Raw genomic sequence first — 15,411 nt, forward strand, 5'->3', positions numbered from 1 at the left:
AATTCCTGCTTGCTTTCCTTAGCACATCCAATAAGATCAGTTAAATCCCACCATGAGTTATTTTCCTTCCCTGTTTCAGTCTCCTCTAACCACCACCAGAAATCTAATTTAGCTCCAAGCATTTGCAGACTCTTAGCCCTGAAGCTGCTTTGCTCATTGTGATCTTCACCCCAGGAAATCCTGTGGCCTGATGGGACTGGTAAAACGTGGGGGCAGAAGAACAGCTCTGACCTCCAAACCTGCTGTGTGAGTGCCAGCCTGCCATGCAGGACTCACCCTAGGCTGGCAACAGTGTCCTCATCCTTGGGAAAGTCTCCCACTATAAATGTCAAAACAAGACTGTGTGGGTCCCAGCTGTGGGTTTCTCTGGGTCTGGACTGAAGGCACTTAAGACAGCAGTTCATGTTCAGACTCAGATATTTATTATTTCTTATCAGTGAAACAGACACACTACTGTGAGTTCAGCAGCTTTTCATTAGAAGGCACAAAATGGCCAACAGTCTCTTGTTCCAAGGTCTTTTAAGACTAAACTATCCAATTAAGAACGGACTCCTGGATTATTTCCCTTTTAACCCAATAACTGATCCCACAGAGCTGCAATGGGGACTTTTCTGCCCAATTACAAAATGTCACCCAAACCCATGGAGAAGGAGGAAGAAGAAGCATGAAGGAGAAGCCCAGGATGACACCCTGTGCCCTCCACTTTGCTTCCAGCCACAACACACTAAAAATCCCAAACCCTCAATTTCTCACCCAGTGACACACCTGCACTGCTCTCTACAATCCATTTCACACTTTTGTGGATTCCAGTCTGTCTTGAAGTCTGGGAAACTTTTTCCATGGATGAGGGTCAAAGTCAGCGCTGCCCTGGGGGTCAGGGCACCCCAGAGCAGACACAGAAATATTCCCAGTGCCCTGTGTTTCCACACAAGACCAGAAGTCTGTGGTTTTATTTAGCACAATTTACCCCTCCCTGAAAAGCGCCAAACGACCGCGCGTACCTTGTAATGCGACTCGGTCTCCTCTTCCTGAGTGGAGCTGGAGGGAGATGGCGTGGCAGACTTGCTTCCCGGGGGTGAGGGGGAGCCATGGGTGACCCCGCTCCGGATGCCCATCTGGGAGATGAGCTGGGACTGGCTGAGGGCACCCATGGGGCCGCCCAGCATGCCGGGCCGGTTGAGCAGCGGCACTTGGCGGTTGGACTCGTAGGACGCGGCGTCCGAGTGCACCATCTCCTGGATCTGAGAGAGGAGGGGATCATTGTCACTACAAAATTCATTCATTTATTTGCCATACTGTCAAATCACTTTTAGGCTGATTTATTGTTTAAATTGCTCCACATGGCTGGGAAAGTCTTCCTTGAGCTTGCTCCCAAACGAGGCGAGGGCTGAGCACTGTGCACCCCTTGCTGTGGCCATGAGCCCAACACAGAGGGGCTAAATCAGCTTGGTGTGGGGGGCTGTGTGCCCAGAAGGTGCCCCTGACTGCCTCAGGGACCAATGGTGGCTGGCACCTATCAGGGATCTGAAAAAAAGGTTCACAAAGAAGTGATTTATGGCAAAATGACCAGGAGAAGGGAAGCACTTCCAAGCCTCATCCAACCTGGCCTTGGACACTTCCAGGAATCCACGGGCAGCCACAGCTTCTCTGGGTGACCTGTGCCAGGGCCTCAGCACCTTCACAGAGAAGAATTTCTTTCTAACATCCCATCTAAACCTACCCTTCTATAAATTAAAATGACTCCCTCTTGTCCTGTCCCTCCATCTCTCGTCCCAAGTCCCTCTCCAGCTCTCCTGGAGCTCCTTAGGCACAGGAAGGGGCTCTAATGTTTCCCCAGAGGCTTCTCTCCCCAGGTGAACACCCCCAGCTCTCCCAGCCTGGCTCCAGACCAGAGGGGATCCAGCTTTTGGAGCACCTTCATGGCCTCCTCTGGACTCATTCCAGCATGTCCAGCACCTCTACACCAAGAAGCAAATGAGATGAGATGATGAGATGAGATGAGATGAGATGAGATGAGATGAGATGAGATGAGATGAGATGAGATGAGATGAGATGAGGACAAACCCTGCTGTTTTCTGCATAAAGACCCCATTCCCAGTTTGAATCATTTTCCCCATAAACCCCATTTTCCCCCAGGGTCCATCCTTGCTGATCTAGTAGAGCTTGGTTCCTGCACAGCCTCATCCAGCCATGGAGTGAGAGGGAGGCAAACCCTGCCTGAAACACTTGCCAGACTTTTCCCTTTTACATTGATCTGATTAATGCTAGCACAAGTTTAAAGACCTGAGCTCCTGATCAGCCCACTGAGGTGCAATCCCTTGTTATCAGGGAAGCTTTGCCAGCTCCATCAGCAGCACGCACAGAAGGAAACCCGGGGAAGACCTGTGAGGCCTCCAAAGGCTTCAGAGGACATAAATCCAAACACAAACCCAGATTTACTGCTGCAGGTCAGGAATCAAGAGCTTTACACCACACCTCTACACAGACAGAATGTTCTGCTCTCCTTAAGACTCTCCAGCAGAAGAGAAGCAGTGTCAGCAGAGCAGCTTTCCCTGGATCTGCCCTTTTCCTGTATTAATTGTGAAGGGAAGGGATTGAACTCACAGGAATTAAATATATTCCTGCATTTCAAGAGCACAAGTCAGACTGAGGCTGATTTAGGGGCCACACTGAATTGCTGCCCTTGGCTTTGGTGGTGTCAAGGAGGCAGCAGGGCCGGCTTTGCTTAGAGGCAGAGGGGCACAGAGCTTAATTATGCTTTGGTTAGGGGCACAGAGATTAACTATGGCAAGTGTTGTGTGCCCTTAAAACCTTATAATGTGCCCTTGAAGCCTTATTGTGTGTCTTACTGCAGAGCTCTGGCTATCCTGGTCATAAAGACATCGAGGATGATGCAGCCATGGAGACAGACACCAGGCTTGGCCAGCACAGGAGGCACCAGAGATGCAAATTTTGCATTTAAACCGAATTTGCAAAAGTCATGGGAATGGCCTGGGTGAGACAGGCAGTGACAGGGACTGTGCAACGTAGGGACACAGCTCCCATCTGCTGAGCAGCCAGCCATTCCCAAATTTCAGCCAAAAAAACGTACATTTGTCTTGGGTTTTGTCAGTTTAATCCAGACCTTTCATGTTGGAGAAGATCTGCCAGCTGCTAAGGAAAAGAATAATTTATTGTCCTTATTTTAAATTTAAATGAAGGGAAAGTTTAGAAGACGGGTGTTGGAGAAATGGGGCAGGCTATGAGATGTGGCTTAAAAAATTCTAAAATTTAAAATAGCTCGCTCACGTTTCAGCCACAGTAGTCTCCTGAGGAAATACTGTATTAAGACAATTTTTTTGAAACTTTTATTATGTGGTCAATGGACCACAACAGCTCTGTTTATCCATTAAATATGTAATCACACATTTTTCTTTGCAGTGCATGTTATTTATGCATCAGAGCAGAACAAGTCCAGGAGTGCAATTATGGATATGGGCCACATGCTGTAAATGCCTCTGAAAATTTGTAGAAAAAAACAGGAACCTGAGCCTGGCTCAGAGAGCCCCCCCAGAAGCCCCATGCTCACAACAATCCCATCAGAGAACCCTTTTAAGTAGCAGAGACACAGCATTTTTCCTGGGACATTCTTCTCCAAGGATATCTTGGCCCAGATGCCTCCTCCCAACTTCTTTACATCACTGAAGGGAGCCCAGAAGAAGGATGGGGACAGACCTTTATTCAGGTGATAGGACAAGGGACAATGGTTTTAGACTAAAAGAGGGCTGGTTTAGGTTAGATATAATGTAGGAGGTTTTTTCAATGGAGCTGGTAAAACACTGGCACAGGGTGCCCAGAGCAGCTGGGGCTGCCCTTGGATCCCTGGAAGTGTCCAAGCCAGCAGGGACAGGGCTTGGAGCAGCCTGGGACAGAGGATGGTGTCCCTGCCATGGCAGGGGTGGCACTGAATGGCCTTTAAAGATCCCTCCCAACCCAAAGCATTCTACTATTGTATGATATAAAAGTGGTTTTAATTGAATACTGTTGGTCCTTTTCTCCCTCTCCCACATCTCCATCTCTTCTCCACCAGTCCAGGAGGTTCTGCAGGACATGCACAGCTCCTCACATGCACCCTGCTGGCCAGGAACTGCCCCCACCATTTGGCACTCACTGCATTTCTCTCCATTTCCCGTTTTTTTCTTTTTTTTTAATGCAATTTTGGAAGCCAGGCTGCCACCTCCCCATCCTGGTGATGGCTCCTGGTGTCCCCAGGAGTGGTGGAAAAGCCACCTGAGTTTTCCAGCTGTGAAATATTTGGAGTGAAAATGAAGGTGAGTTGTTTGTGTGCAGCACTGGAGCTTCTTAGACAGGATTAAGGCTGAGGATGGCTCTCACTCAAGGCAGGGAAAGGGTTATTCCTGCTTCCCACTGTGGGATCCTGCTGACACTGAGCTATTTCAGGGGCACCCAAAGCAGGTGATCAATCCCCCCCAAAAAAAGACCCAAGGAAAGAGAGACCTCCAGGAGCAGGATTTTGAGATGATTCCCTGCAGCAAACAGCCTAATTAGGCAAGGAAATGATGAATGAAACTGTGATCACGGCAAACCAAAGTGAAAGGAGGTAATGAATGCTGTGTGGAAGAAAACAACCTGCTCCTGTGGGATGCAGTGCCAGCCCTGGGCTCAGTGGGGCTGTGCCATGCCTTTCCCTGCCCCAAAGCACTCAGCAGACCCACAGGTGGAAACACAGTGGAATTAAACACCCCCAAAAACGTGATCAGCTCCTTCCCCAGGAGCAGAGGCTGGGAGAGGCAGGTCAGATCCCCCTCCATCCCAGGAATTCAGCACTGCCAGCTCACCACGAGGTGCTGCAAAAGGCCCAGGATGGGTTTGCAGCCTGTGCTGGAAAGATGTTTTGCATCTCAGAGGAAACCCAGAGTGCAATGTGATGTAGTCATAGCTGAAGTAATTAAGTGCATCTTACTTAGCAGATTCCCAAAGGCTGTGCTAACTCAAAGACAGCTCCTTTTTCCCACAATATTTCAATTCTTTTAATGAATATGCATATCAGGCCCATAAATGCTCCAGCTAATCCAGAGAAGGAGAGAAAAACAGGCAGACAAAGAGCACATGGCCCATGTTCCCTGTTCTGGGGAGAAGGGGAATTCAGGAGTGACAAATGCCATGAGGAAGAGCCCAGCTGGGGACTGGGGTGCTCTGCTAACACAGGTCATGCCTCAAATGTGTCAAGACCGGCTTCAAGTGCACTGTTCCCCAGAATTCTGATGGAAAAAGCAGCTCTTGGGGCAGAGCCCCAGCCAGCAGGGCTCAGCTCCCAGGGCCTGGCAGGGATGGCTGTGCCATGGAATGGCCTCCTGCTAATTCCTGACTCCCAACTGCAGCCTCCAGGCAGGTCCCACCCCTAAAATCACCTTCTGCTTTCCATGGGGTTTTTCTCCTCCTCTGTGGGAAATGGATTTGTAAAGAATGCTTAAATTTTGATAGAAAGATTATATAGCATGTATTTGTATGTAAGCTTTGACATAAGAAATGTTAACTTAGAAATATTATAGAAAAAGGTATATATTGTTAAAAGAGAACTAGAACTAGAAATAAATTTTGAAAGATAGCTTTATAAATAAGATTAGATAATTTAGAGAAATATAATTGTAAATATAACTTTAATATAATTGAAATTATATTTATAAAATAGAACTATAATATTAAATAGTTAAAATATAAAAAATAAAATAAATTATTATATAATTATAAATATTAAAATAGTATAAATATTACAATTTATTATTTAACTATCATTATAAATATTGAAAGAGTATAAATATTATAAATTATTATATAATTATAATTACAAAATTTTACATTATAATATAATTATATAGTAGAAGGATTTATAAAAAGTAATTTAGATGTTAGATGATCAAAAGATCATAAAGCAAGAAATGCCTATAGTGTATTGTAATTAATATATAATGAGCTTCTGAGTGTGATGGTGTGAGTTATAACATCTGTATTGTCACACCCTTCACACGAGACTGAAAATAGAATAAAAGGTTTTTAAACACCTCTCAGTTGTCCCATCTCTGGGTCAGAAAAGGGCTTCACCAGACACTCCTCCTCCTCCTCCTCCTCCTCCTCCTCCTCCTCCTCTCCCCTTCCTTGCTCTCAGGCACACCCTGATCAAGCCCCGTGCTCAGGAGGCAGAAGCACAAGCGCAGAGGTTCTGTGTGACTCCCCGTGGTGTGCTCTGCCCTGGGAGCAGGGATGCCCCAAATTCCCCAACTCTGCTTGCCTGGCTGGGATCCGTGCCAAACCACGGGTGCTGTTACCCAAGGGGCAGCAAAAGGAGGAATCTGGCTGGAGTTTGGCACACAGCACTGCACTGCATCCCCCTGAGATAAAGAGGGACGTGCAAAAGACAGTGGCCAAGACGAGCAGGAGTGGGCAGGAGGGGCAGGAGGGGCATCGCTCCATGTGCCAGGCCCAGCACCTGGGCACCACCAGGCTTCCCTGTGGAGAAGGACCTTGGGGTGAGGGGCATGACCTGGGGATGGGCACTGGCAGCCCAGAAATCCAGCCCTGTCCTGGGCTCAGCCCCCAGCGTGGGCAGCAGCACAGGGGGTCCTGCCCCTCTGCCCCACTCAGGTGAGACCCCACCTGCAGAGCTGCCCAGCCTGGGGGCTCCCAGCTTCAGAAGGATGTGGAGCTGCTGGAGTGGGTCCAGAAGCCACAGAGATGCTCCAAGGGCTGCAGCATCTCTGTTATTGAGACAGGCTGGGGGTGCTCACCTGGAAAAGAGAAGGGTCCAGGGAGACCTGAGAGCTCTTTCCAGAGCCCCTCCATCTAAAGGAGGGTATCAGGAAGATGGAGAGAGGCTTTTTAGCAGGGCCTGTTGTGACAGGACAAAGGGTGATGGTTTTTAAACTAAAAGAGATGATTCAGAGTAGATAATACAGAATAAACTTTTTATGGTGAGGGTGTTAAACACTGGCACAGGGTGCCCAGAGCAGCTGTGGCTGCCCCTGGATCCTTGGGACTGTCCAAGGCCAGGTTGGATGGGGCTGGGAGCAGCCTGAGACAGTGGAAGGTGTCCCTGCATGGCAGGGGGTTGGAAGGGGATGTCTTTAGGCCCCTTCCAACCCAACTCATTCCATGATTCCATGACTCCCACCCTGTGGCATTCAGATTCTCTGCAAAAATCGCTTCACCCAGAATTTTTCTCCTGGGAAGCTGAGAAGCCTCAGAGAAGAGGAAAACAATTCTTATCTCATTTGCTTCTCCTGTGCTGTGCTCACATGTGCCATGTGTTTGGAGATTGTTCACCCACAGGTGATTGTTCCATTGCATTCTGCTGGGAGTTGTTTTCACTCTTTGGCCAGTCAGGGCCAAGCTGTGTCAGGACTCTGGAGAGAGTCACCAGTTTTCATTGTTATCTTTTTAGCCTTCTGTCTGTATCCTTTCTGTATTCTTTAGTGTAGTATAGAATTCTTTAATATAATATAGTATCATAAAGTAATAAATGAGCCTTCTGAGAACATGGAGTCAGATTCACCATTCCTGCCTTTGTTGGGGCATCCCTGCAAATACAATACCACCCTTCCCAGGGTCAGATAACACAGGTGGGCTGAGCTGTCAGAGCCTTCCTTACCCAGGGTCTTCCTCTCCAGGCGAGGCAAACAGCTACTCCAGGGGCAGCCACCAGGCTCATCCCCAGCACAGCTTCCCTCTCCTTGGTTTGTTCCCAAGAACAAGCCATTGTAATCACAGCCAGGGAGAGGAATTATCTGCTCAACAGCTTTGAAGCAAAGTTTTCCCAGCAGGCTTTTTCTGTATTGAAGTTTCAATGTAAGAGCATCACCATAGCTGAAATACTTAAAGATGATTTACTTAAAAAAAGAGAGAGAGAGAGCAGGAGAGAGAGGAGCTGATAAGAAAATATATCCCCAATTACCACCCCTCCTCTTCCCGATTTGTAACTGCTCCTAATAAACTTTCATGGTCTGTGTAAAATGCTTTAGTGCAGTGACAAATTTCTGCTGGAATTTGAGATGTCTTGTTCAGAGTAATAGCTATCTCACACAGGTGCCCAGCTGCTATTGTAAAATCAGTAAGCATTTAATTGAAACAAATGACTATAATAATAGTACATTATCCCTGCAGGCTCATAGCCATAACAGTTTTAATTATTGAGTTAAGAGTCAAACTAATTTATCCTTTAAAGTAACAGCCACATCTTTGGTTCCACTGATCATCCTATTATGAACACGAGGGGAACAGTTGGAAAGGATTTAAAAAGGAAGTAATTTATTTTGGAGGAGGTGGGGGGCATTTATCACATGGCAGAGGATTTCCCTGTGCACTGGCATTCCCAGCTGTGGTTGTCACTTCCCTCCTGGGTGTGTCCAGCTCCCAGAGGGACCAAGCACCCCTCTGCCAGCTCCTGGGGACCTGTACCCCCACCAGAATGCCATGGGGGGGGTGCTTTGCTGGCCCAGCAGCAGCACAGGAGCCCATGGGAACTGCTGGTGCCAGCTTAGGGGGTTTGGGCACACAGACATTTTTTGGATCTATTTTGAAATTACAGTTTGTCTTCATTGAACACAGTGGAAAAAAAAGGTTTTACAGCTTCAAGCTTGCAAACACGACCTGGAGGAGCATCTCTGAACTCAGAGCCAGGCAGCAAAGAGGAAGAATCCACATCCATGGCTTTAAAAAAGCACTTCTGAGGCACAGACACGCCCTGGGGCAGGTTTGAAGGCACAGCTTCCCCTGCCCTTGGTTTAATGAACCTTCCTACTTTTATTGTGGTGGCTGTGACATGGGGGAGCTAAAGCACCTCTGAGAACCCTCCACACAGGGAGGGGATGGGGAGAGGAGGGTGGCAAGGAGGTGGGGAACCCCTCCCTGTGGGGTTCAGAACCTGCCCAGGGGGGTGGATTCACTTGTCACATCCCCCTGTGGGTGATCCCTGGAGCAAGCCCAGAATGCAGCCTCTATGGAGCTCCATGGCCCAGCCTGGAGCTCACAGCCCTGGAGCTCACAGCCCATCCCTGGAGCTCACAGCCCATCCCTGGAGCTCACAGCCCTGGAGCTCACAGCCCTGGAGCTCACTGCCCATCCCTGGAGCTCACAGCCCAGCCCTGGAGCTCACAGCCCATCCCTGGAGCTCACTGCCCATCCCTGGAGCTCACAGCCCAGCCCTGGAGCTCACAGCCCATCCCTGGAGCTCACAGCCCAGCCTGGAGCTCACAGCCCATCCCTGGAGCTCACAGCCCATCCCTGGAGCTCACAGCCCTGGAGCTCCCAGCACTGTGGCTCACAGCCCTGGAGCTCACAGCCCAGCCTGGAGCTCACAGCCCATCCCTGGAGCTCACAGCCCAGCCCTGGAGCTCACAGCCCTGGAGCTCACTGCCCATCCCTGGAGCTCACAGCCCAGCCCTGGAGCTCACAGCCCAGCCCTGGAGCTCACAGCCCATCCCTGGAGCTCACAGCCCATCCCTGGAGCTCACAGCCCAGCCTGGAGCTCACAGCCCATCCCTGGAGCTCACAGCCCTGGAGCTCACAGTCCAGCCCTGGAGCTCACAGCCCTGGAGCTCACAGATCTGTGGCTCACAGCCCTGGAGCTCACAGCCCATCCCTGGAGCTCACATCCCTGGAGCTCACAGCCCTGGAGCTCACAGCCCATCCCTGGAGCTCACAGCCCATCCCTGGAGCTCACAGCCCATCCCTGGAGCTCACAGCCCATCCCTGGAGCTCACAGCCCAGCCTGGAGCTCACAGCCCAGCCTGGAGCTCACAGCCCATCCCTGGAGCTCACAGCCCAGCCCTGGAGCTCACAGCCCTGGAGCTCACTGCCCATCCCTGGAGCTCACAGCCCAGCCTGGAGCTCACAGCCCATCCCTGGAGCTCACAGCCCTGGAGCTCACAGCCCTGGAGCTCACAGCCCAGCCTGGAGCTCACAGCCCATCCCTGGAGCTCCCAGCCCATCCCTGGAGCTCACAGCCCATCCCTGGAGCTCACAGCCCTGGAGCTCACAGCCCAGCCCTGGAGCTCACAGCCCTGGAGCTCACAGCCCTGGAGCTCACAGCCCTGGAGCTCCCAGCCCATCCCTGGAGCTCACAGCCCATCCCTGGAGCTCACAGCCCTGGAGCTCACAGCCCAGCCCTGGAGCTCACAGCCCTGGAGCTCACAGCCCTGGAGCTCACAGCCCTGGAGCTCACAGCCCAGCCTGGAGCTCACAGCCCATCCCTGGAGCTCACAGCCCTGGAGCTCCCAGCACTGTGGCTCACAGCCCTGGAGCTCACAGCCCATCCCTGGAGCTCACAGCCCTGGAGCTCACAGCCCTGGAGCTCCCAGCCCAGCCCTGGAGCTCCCAGCCCAGCCCTGGAGCTCCCAGCCCAGCCCTGGCCAGGCTGGAGGGCTCTCACAGTTTCTCCTTCCCCAGAGCACTTGCAGAGCAGCATATCTTCCTGCCCTGGCCAAAGACACAGAGCTCTGCCCTCTCTGAAGTTCCCCACCCTGCTCACTGCTCTGGATGCTTTTTGCACATCTCCCTCAGCAGCACCCACCCAAAGCATCTCCCAGCTCTTTTCCAGAGCCACCATCTCTAAGGAGAGGAGTCCTCACCTTGAAAGACCTTTTTTGCTCCTGCAAAGGGGGCAATACTGTTTTCCCAAACACACTTTCTTCACTGGGGGCAGCTTACCAGGCCATGCCAAAAGCTCTGCATCTCTGCCCTGTGCCACCTTCCTGCTTCCTGCAGCATCTCCTGCCAGCTCCACTGGCAGTTATTTAATGTTTCCTTTGGCAGAAACATAAAATACCCTCCAGCAAGACAGAGTGACAACCAGCCCACCAGACCTGTGCAACACTGGGTTTGTAGTGCTCAACTTCCTCAAAGGATTTTGTGCTTCCAAGTCAAAAGTCTTGCAGATGTCTGGGTGTGTTATGCTAACACTGTTACCTCTATCACCCAAACCTGTAATCTCATCAAAAAAGATATCAAGTTAGTTTGACAAGATTTGTTTTCCATCAGCCCATGTTGATTGGCATTAATTATATTACCTTCCCTTAATTCTTTATTAATTGAGGCCTGGATCTGCCACTCCATTATTTTGCTGAGGATTGATGACAGACTGACAGGTCTGTAATTACCAGGGCTGTTCTGTTTCCCTTTTTAAATATTTGCACATTAGCTCTTTTCTAGTCCCCCAGAGCTTCCCCAATATTCCAGGAATTATTAAATACCAGCATTAGCAGAGCTCCTCAGTTATCAGAAGCCATGCACAGACAAGCTCAGCCTGATGGCTTACAGGGAACCTGAGCAGACAAATTTGAGAAAAGAAACTTTTCAGCTTGAAGTGCTTTAAATAAAACCCAGATATTTCCAATGAGTGTTGGCAGTTTCAAATGCAATGCTCTCAAACATGAAGCTTCACCTTAAAGCCACCCAGTGTCCCCAGACAGGGCTCCCAGGGCTTCTCCCAGTTGTGTTTATGTGGGAATGGACTGAGAGCAGCCCTGAGGAGGACGTGGGTGGATGAGAAGCTGAGCCTGACCTGTCCATGAGCACTGGCAGCCCAGAAGCACAACTGCATCCTGGGGTGATCCCACAGGGAGGGCAGCAGCACAGGGGGGAGTCCTGTCCCTCTGCTCTGGTGACCCCAGAGAAGGAAGGATGTGGAGCCTGAAGTGATCCAGGAGGCCACAGAGATGCTCCAAGGGCTGGAGGCTCGTGGCTCTGGAGCCAGGCTGGGAGAGCTGGGGGTGCTCACCTGGAGGAGAGAAGGATCCAGGGGGAGCTCAGAGCCCCTTGCTTGGCCCAAGGGGCTCCAGGAGAGCTGAGAGGGACTGGGGACAAGGGATGGAGGCACAGGACACAGGGAATGGCTTCTCACTGCCAGAGGGCAGGGATGGGTGGGACATTGGGAAGGAATTGCTGTGAGGGTGGGCAGGCCCTGGCACAGGGTGCCCAGAGCAGCTGGGGCTGCCCCTGGATCCCTGGCAGTGCCCAAGGCCAGGTTGGACAGGGCTTGGAGCAGCCTGGGACAGTGGCAGGTGTCCCTGCCCATGGCAGGGGCTGCAAGTGGACAGTTTTTAAGTCCCTTCTAAGCCCAACCATTGCAGGATCCAGTGATCTGGAGGAGCAGGGGTGCCCCTGGCACTGGGAGAGCAGCTGGGCTGTGCATGTGCCCCGTCAGTGCTCCTGCAGCTCCCAGCTGGAGAACTGTCTGTAAATAACATCTTCAATAAACTCCACGTTTTTTTAAAGTACATTATTTTACGGATAAAGAACAAGCCTGATAACTCAGTGAACATGTTTGCAAATAATCTATCCCATTAATTTCCAGCCTGTTTTCTGAACACATTATTTAGCAATTTTGCAAAACCCATTTGTAAGAGGAAGGGAATTGATACTCATCCAGGCAGAACACCATAACACCACCACCAAAAGCTGGGGCAGAATTCCCTGGAATGGGCACTGGGAGGTAATTAAACAGCAGCAGACCCTGACCCCCCTTTTTTTTATAGCCCATGGGGGGAATAAAATGTAATAAAATTGTCACAGCCCATTCTTGTCTATTGGAAAGACAGGGAGAAGCAGCTGTGGAGGGGAATGGAAGCAAAAGGGGCAGATGATAAAAACTTCATGGGTGAAGGTGAGGGGCTGAGGGGGCCAAGAGGGAGCTGAGAAGGGTCTGCACCAGCCCTGAAACCCATCCAGAATGATTTCCTTAATCTGGATTTCTGTGTCCCCACTCGAGGTGGATGGAGGAGCAGACAAACTGATCATGGAGTATTTTTGTTGCATTATTTGAGTGTAATGGTGAAGCAAAACCATCCCAAGCAAGGGGGAAATATCTTTCAGTGTCAGACCTGTTTATCCATCAGATTTTCTTTCATTTTTGTTGTTCACCTCTGCTTCCCAAAGACACTGGTGAAACATGGAGTCAGTGTTAAAACCTTCTGCAGTAAGTACCCCTATAACAGAACTTACTGCTTCCAAGGCTGGGGTGAGACTCCACAGGTGGTGTGGGGCTAGAGATGGTCCCTGGCCACAAGTTTGAGGTGCCCTTTTGCTCAGGAATGGGAATTTAGGATCCTGCTGAGCTGTGCACTCCATGGGACCATCACCTGCCCTGCAAAGCCATCCCACAGGTCAAGGACAGGATGTGAGACACAAATAAACTCCTGAGAAGCAGAGATCTGGTGTCATGTAAATAGCCTTAGGCATTAAAAAAGAAAAGGGAAAGGAGGAAAACACTAGAGAAAGAAAGCTTTCCCCATCTTCAGCTCAACAGACATTCTTTGGGGGGTTTGCTTTTCCTGGTGAGTTGCCACATCCTTGGTGTTATTAGATATTTAACATCCTGTGTTACAGCTCAGCCTCCTCACAAGACTTTGAACTGCTGGGATGGACTAAAGTTCTGCTCCAGGTGGGTTGGGGGCCAATGATTTAATTTAATTTCTGTGGAAGCAGCATGGGCAGGGCCAGAGTGTGCTCTGCTGGGTGTCCTTGCCAAGGCAGGATCACACCCAGCCCTTCCCCAGGGAGAGCACCCTGGCACACCCCTGGGCACCCCTTGGTGATCACCATGGAACTCTGCCCAGCCTGGCAGGGCAGCAAGAAGCTTCACTTTGGCTGCAGAAGATGCTGGATTCTGTAAATCCAGGTGTTTCCTTCTCAGGGGGATAAGAACTCCCATTGGCAAGAGCACCTCCAGCTGCCATGGGACCCATCTCCCCACAGCAGCACAAACACTCCCCCATCCCAACGCTGGCCCCCTCATCTCCCCCAGCATTTACTGCCTTCTCCCTGGGCTTGTGCAGCTGATTGAAGCCTTCCTGCACTCCCAGCTTCCCTTTGCTTTATGTCTCTCCTGGCTCTTTTCACACATTTTAGATATTGCATTCACATAAAGCAATAGACCCACAGGTAATGAGAGACGTCCACGTTTTATTGCATGGAGCATTAAAAAAAAGGAGAAGGAGAAGAAGGCAAAAAGAAGCAATTTTAGAACACAACAGGAAACTAGGAAGACTAGATAGAAAACTCATCCCAGTGGGATTAAACTCTGGGAATGAATTTTAATAGGATTTTTTTGATTGCAAAGTCTCACAGCCCGCTTTTCAAGCACCATAAGAAATGCTGCAGCATTAGAAAGAGTTGGGTCCCCAGTGCTGATCCCACACAAACCACAGCTCCTCTTCACATCTGCAAGGAGCTGCTCCCTTTTTGCCCCCACTCAGTTTCCCTCTGCAGCAGATATTGCTGGGATTATTGTGTTAGTTTGGGATAAGTGTTTCATAAGGGCCTCTTAATACCAGGAGTACCAGCGTGCAGGGAAGGAGCATGGCTCTGTGGCTGAATATGAGTTGGGAAACTGTGAGATTTTCAAAACCCAGCTCTGCTGGAGCAATTTGAGACAAAACTGAACCTCCAGCCCACCAGTTGTCCACCAGCACAGTGATGCTCCTGCCCTGCAGGAGGGAACCTCAGAACTGCAGGATGTGCCAGGACCTTGCTGCAACACACAAACTGCTGCCAGGAGGCACAGTCAGCTATCTCCCTGCCTTTAATTACAGCAAATGCTGAGCACTCTTAAATTAGGTGTGAAAAGCCCAAATGACTCTGTACATACAAAATTAATTGCAGGAGGGAAGAGGGAAAGGAAACTCCAGTTCTGACCCCACCACAAGAGCCAGATGCTGTAACTTCTGTTCTGACTCCTGACAATGGCAAACCCAGCTCATTTCTTAGCCAGCCAATGCAACTGCAGCTGCTCTTCCAAGTTACAGACAGGCCAAAATCTACATCAATGCAGAACTGAAGCCATACAGGTTTAGGAAGTGCTCCCTTAGGTTACAGCACAGCATTAACCTGAGCTGCTGCTCTGCCTGCCCTGTGCAGTGCAGTTTATTAGATTAAAGGAAGTGTATTAAGGGAGACCAGGGGAAGAATATTCAGTCCAGCAGCATCTCTGTCCTCTTGGGCTTCCTCACAATGGATAACAAACATCTCAGAGATTCATTTATTTCCTTCTAACACCCAGACAGGCACTCAGTTCCTGGAGGTGAGATATGCCATGTTAAATGAGGTTTGGGTCTGCCCAGGACTGGGTTGCCACAATAACAAGTGTTCCTGCTGCCAGTCCTCATTTAATCCTGGTAACAGCAGGGATTCCGGCCATCACAAACACTTCCTTCCCTCCCAAAACACATAACCCCAAGTGGTAAACCAAGAGTAAAGCATGACCACATTACAGGCTTGATTCTTTCCCCTGGGATTACACAGCAGCACTGGGGAGCTTGATCAATTGAGCCTTGAGGTTTAATCAATACGTGCCAACAACAACATTACTGCATTCCAGCCATGCTCTCCATTCATCACCTTAAGTAACTCCAGTCACCCAGA

At 50.1% G+C, this 15,411-nt stretch overlaps 1 protein-coding gene across 2 annotated transcripts in view; it reads right to left on the reverse strand.

The window, feature by feature from the left end:
- TOX2 (TOX high mobility group box family member 2) overlaps positions 1-15,411 on the reverse strand; it is a 168,318-nt gene that overhangs the window by 25,849 nt on the left and 127,058 nt on the right. For both annotated transcript variants that reach the window (XM_059862700.1, XM_059862701.1), the window contains exon 4: positions 1,002-1,241. In XM_059862700.1, coding sequence (XP_059718683.1) covers positions 1,002-1,241 — 240 coding nt within the window. The remainder of the gene's footprint in view (positions 1-1,001; positions 1,242-15,411) is intronic.

Source organism: Haemorhous mexicanus, chromosome 18 (assembly GCF_027477595.1).
Source record: "Haemorhous mexicanus isolate bHaeMex1 chromosome 18, bHaeMex1.pri, whole genome shotgun sequence".
NCBI classification, from domain to species: domain Eukaryota; kingdom Metazoa; phylum Chordata; class Aves; order Passeriformes; family Fringillidae; genus Haemorhous; species Haemorhous mexicanus.